The sequence below is a fragment of the Monoraphidium neglectum genome (genome assembly GCF_000611645.1).
Source record: "Monoraphidium neglectum strain SAG 48.87 unplaced genomic scaffold scaffold04297, whole genome shotgun sequence".
In the NCBI taxonomy this organism is placed as follows: Eukaryota; Viridiplantae; Chlorophyta; class Chlorophyceae; order Sphaeropleales; family Selenastraceae; genus Monoraphidium; species Monoraphidium neglectum.
The window spans coordinates 1-4,467 of record NW_014009332.1 but is presented as its reverse complement, the minus strand read 5'-3'; the positions used below and the strand labels follow the sequence as shown (position 1 = coordinate 4,467).

The following is a 4,467-nucleotide window of genomic DNA, read 5'->3' as shown; positions in this document are numbered from 1 at the left end:
ATGCTGCGTGAGTTGTAGCAGCAGGGTTGGTCTGGAGATGTGGAGATGTGGGCAAAGCAGGAGTGAGTGAAGCAGCTGGTCAGAGGGCGCACACGACATATGGGCGGGTGTATGCTCAGGGGTCCCAAGTGCTGGTCACTTCCAGGGAGATGTGGCGCATTTCAGCACACCCGCATCCCATACGTCGACGCGCGCCACGCCACTGGGATGTGGCAGGAGGGTCTGCGCAATCACGCGCTGCTGTATCCTAGGTGCGTTGCAAAGCTACCTGGGAGGCTGGAAGCACCACATGAATACCTCTGATCGTGCCCCAATCTCTGCATGAATCCAGCTGGCGAGATGCGAGTGTCCTGAGCTTGCCGCCGAGTGCCGGTTGCACCAGCCCACCTGTCATCTGGGTATGACGAAGCCAGTTGCGTCCGTCAGGCACGGGGGGTGCACACATCCAGCATACTGCCATCTGCGCTATAGAATTCAGTACGCCAGCCAGTGCGCCAGAAGACGGGCTGCAATACGGGCGAGCAGCTGCGTCCAAGGCACCTGGACGGTCGCCACGCAACGCGTCATACACGTGGCTGCTGAGCACCCAGCAGTGCGCAGTGGTGTCACTTCACCCAGGTACAGATCGGATCGCTCACTTCTGAATCCAGATCGTATTTAGAACGCACTTCTAGAGCCTTTCCCATTGTCCACGCTCCTTTCCGCTGCACCCCTGTTCCCAAGTCCCCCCGCGGCTCGCGCCAGCTATCTCGGCCTACCAAACGCAGAGTGGAGTAGTTGATTCATCACAGACAACATGGTGCGCACGGGCGGGCTCTGCGATCTCGAGACCCAGCCAAATGGTCCTTTTCTTTGCGGTGCCCCTGCCATGCACGTCGGTTGAAAGCGCTAAGGGAAAAAATGCATTCTTTTGTCACGCTTCGCGCCTTCGCGCCTTGGGCGGGCGCGCTGTTTGCACACGCCGCCGCGCCCGAAAGTCGCGCAGCACGCTCCGGGAGCACAGCGCCTCGATTTTCAAGGTGCGCGGATTGGGTTGTCGTGCCGCTTCCATGTACAGAACCGTTCAAAGAAGGAGAAGGAGAAGGTGCAGCAGTTCAAGACAATCACGGGCGCTAGGTAGGGACGGCGGGGTGTTGAAATCAGCAAACCGCGTCTGCATGATGGCATCCCCGCGCACGCATGCAGTGTCCGCATGCATGCAATGCTGTGCAGCTGCGTCTGCACGTCGCCCCAACATTCTCAAACGCAAAATCGTCGGGGCCCGCGTGTCCCGGCCGTCCTTGCGCGCAGCGACAAGATCGCCTTGGACTGCCTGCGCGCGACCGGCTGGGGCATCGAGGCCGCGATAGAGTACTTTTACGCCAGCGGCCTGCAGGGCGCGGTGCCCAACGTGGACATGCGCGCGATAGAGGCGCTGTTCACGCGCTACAAGGGCGAGCCGGCGGGGCAGGGGCGCGCGCGGGTGGCGGCCGGCGGGGGTGGGCCGCCGCCCGCCCAGCAGCTGCCGCGGCAACAGCATGCGCATGGGTCAGCAATCAAACCGGCGGCTGCACACCCCCCTTGTGTGCCGCAACGGGCATGGTCGTGTGCTGTGACGCTGCACAACATGGCGCATGTGCTGCGTCTTCCAATGATCATCAGCATCCGCAACCCACCCATCCGTCCTGCTTACAGCAGTGGCTTGACAACACCAAAATGCGAACCCTCTCCTCCCTCCCCCAGACCCGTCCGACGGGGTGATCATGGCGGAGGGTGTGGGGCGGTTCTGTGACGACCTGGAGGTTGACCCCTCAGACATCGTCATGGTGCGGCACGGGGCGGCTTTGGGGCGACCCAGGGGGAAGGAAAAGAAAAGAAGGGGAAGGGGGGGCGCTTGCCATGGACGCCAGTGAGGGCGCCTGCATGCACATGCATGCACCATGCATGCTGGGTTGATGGCGCAGCATAGTCACAGAGTGCTCCCAAAAGGATGCATGGGGAAGGAGCGGGGCGGAGGTTGGAAGGCTTGAGCCATGTGCGGGTTGCTCGCGCGTTGGGGCACTCCCCCTCGTCTTGCGGCCCCTGTCTTTCCCGCGCCTGTTACTCACCCCGCCCCACCCTGGCCGCGACCCCTCCCCCCCAGCTGGTGCTGTCGTGGCGCCTCAACGCGGCGACCATGTGCGAGTACAGCCGCGAGGAGTTTGTGGGCGGCCTGCAGCAGCTCGGGTGCGACAGCCTGGAGAAGCTCAAGAGGCGGCTGCCCGACATCAGGGCTGATCTCAGGGACCCTGCCAAGTGGCGGGAGATCTACAACTACGCTTTCAACTGGGCCAAGGGGGTGCGCCCGGGGGCGGGAGGGGGGGGGGCGGCGAGAAGACGTGTGTATGAAATGTGAAGTTGAGTGTGTGGGTGAAAGTATGCTTGTGCGCACGCGCGCGCGTGTGTGTGTGTGTGTGTGTGTGTGTGTGTGCGCGCGAGAGTAAAGCATGGTGCGTGTGTGTACGGCATGCCTCAGTGAGATGGGGCCGGTTATCCCAGGGGCTGGCTGCATGGGCACAGTGGCAGGCAGGCGGCCGTCCCTGCATGAACCAGCGTCCGCTGGCAGCAGCCCGTCCTACCATCCCCACAAGACAGAGCGCCAACCCCGGCAACTCTTTCTCCCCTGCCCCCCCCCCCCACTTCCCGTCCCTGGAGCGCAGAAGAACCAGAAGTGCCTGCAGCTGGACGTGGCGGTGGGCATGTGGCAGCTGCTGTTTGCGGAGGACCGCGCGTGGCAGCACGTTGACGCGTGGTGCGGCTTCCTGCAGAAGCAGCACAACCGCGCCATCAGCCGCGACACGTGGGTGCAGCTGTTTGAGTTCGCCCGGGCCGTCAAGCCGGACTTCTCAAACTTTGACGAGTCCGCGGCCTGGCCCTACCTGTGAGCGCGCGCCTGGTTTTGTGTGGGCGTGGGTGTATTTGGGGAGCGGCGAGAGGGGGGGCCTGCCGCGGGGGCGTTGAGTGTCGGGGGGGTGGTCGGGATGGCAACGATGCAGGAGTGCGGGATGGCGGCGTGCGTAGGTACCGGGGTTTACGCGTGACTCATATGGGCCTGTGGGGTTGTTTGTGCAAGTGTGAACGGGGCGGGCCGCGCGGCGTAGGTTTGGCGGCCGTTGCACTGAGTAGGGGTAGGCCGCGCCTCCTGAGGGCCCACCTAAGTGATGTCCGACTGGGCGTCGGTGTCACTCAGGCTTGCCTTGGAGTCCTGCGCACGCTGCCACATCTTGCAGCCCTGACCCCTTTGACACCTCACGCCACCAACGCCACCAACGCCACCAACGCCACCAACGCCACCAACGCCACCCCGCTGCCGCGATGCAATCATTGACTTGGGGCGCACCCACCAGGCGCCTGCGCCGCCATCCACAAGGCCTGATTACCCAACACCCCCCCCCCCCCGGTGTGTTCCTCCAAAGGATTGACGAGTTCGTGGACCACATGCGGCAGCACCAGGCTATAGCGGAGGACTGACACCCCCGCCCGCACGCAGCCTAGCGCCCAGGCCCTAGCGCCCAGGCCCTAGCGCCCTGGCCCAACAGAGAAGGGGCGGGCTCTGTGGGGCGGGGAGGCGCCCAGCTGCGAAGCGGCTGCGCAGCGTCTCCGCCATTGTACATACTGCGTGATGCACGGTTACTGCCTTGCCGCCATGACCGCACTCGCTTAGCCAGGCTTTCCTGTTCGCCCCCCCCCCCTTGCCTTCTGGAGGCCCCTGGCCGCTGCCAGAGCCGCTGCCCAGGCCTCTTTCTCCTCTCTTCCTGCGGCCGACCTCTAGGCACTTGGCCGCGTCCCCCCTCCCCGCGCCAGCCTAGAACAGGGGGAGCACACCGCCCGTCAATGGCCCTGCCCGTCAATGGCCCTGCACAGCTGCCGCAACACATGAGAGCGGGCGTGACTTGCTAGGGCCCGGCCCTTCGGACCCGGCAGCTGCGTTGCGCCGGCCGTGACGCCCCCGCACTCGTGCCGTGCTGCTGGCGGCTGCTCTGCCTCACCCGGGCGCCCGCATGCCAGTGACCTTGTAACACCTCTGTGAAAACTTGGTTCTGTTCAGCGCACACCCAAATCCTGCCACCGGGCTGCTGCTGTGTGGGCGCCAGGCGCTCTGAGCGATGCTGCTCGGCTCCCAGCCCGCCCCTGCCAGCCGCCAGCAGCTTGATTGCTGAGGTGGCAGTGGTTGTTTACGACCGCTTGGGCCAGGCAAGGGGGGTGCCCCAGGCAGGTGCTGCGCGGCAGGTGCTGTGGCATGCTCTGAGCCCCCTGTTTGACTGCACCTGGCTGCCCAGGACCAATCATGACGACATGGTCCCCTGCTTGCGTATCCTTGCATGTTGATAAGAGCACCCTAGGGAGAGGGGTGCACTTGCGCTGTCAGCCATACCGAGGCAAGCAGGTTACTCAACGCGCCGCTTCTTGAACCGCTCCAGCGCCCCAATGCCTTCCTGCCCCTCCCCA

General features: G+C 64.5%; 1 protein-coding gene across 1 annotated transcript; it reads left to right on the top strand.

The window, feature by feature from the left end:
• Positions 1–796: 796 nt before the first annotated feature.
• Positions 797–2,903, top strand: MNEG_14161 (DCN1-like protein 2; the record flags this gene model as incomplete). Its single annotated transcript, XM_014037367.1, has 6 exons — positions 797–799; positions 1,058–1,116; positions 1,291–1,478; positions 1,723–1,805; positions 2,123–2,317; positions 2,679–2,903. 6 exons carry the CDS (start codon positions 797–799, stop codon positions 2,901–2,903), a joined length of 753 nt encoding a protein of 250 aa, XP_013892821.1.
• Positions 2,904–4,467: the final 1,564 nt, after the last annotated feature.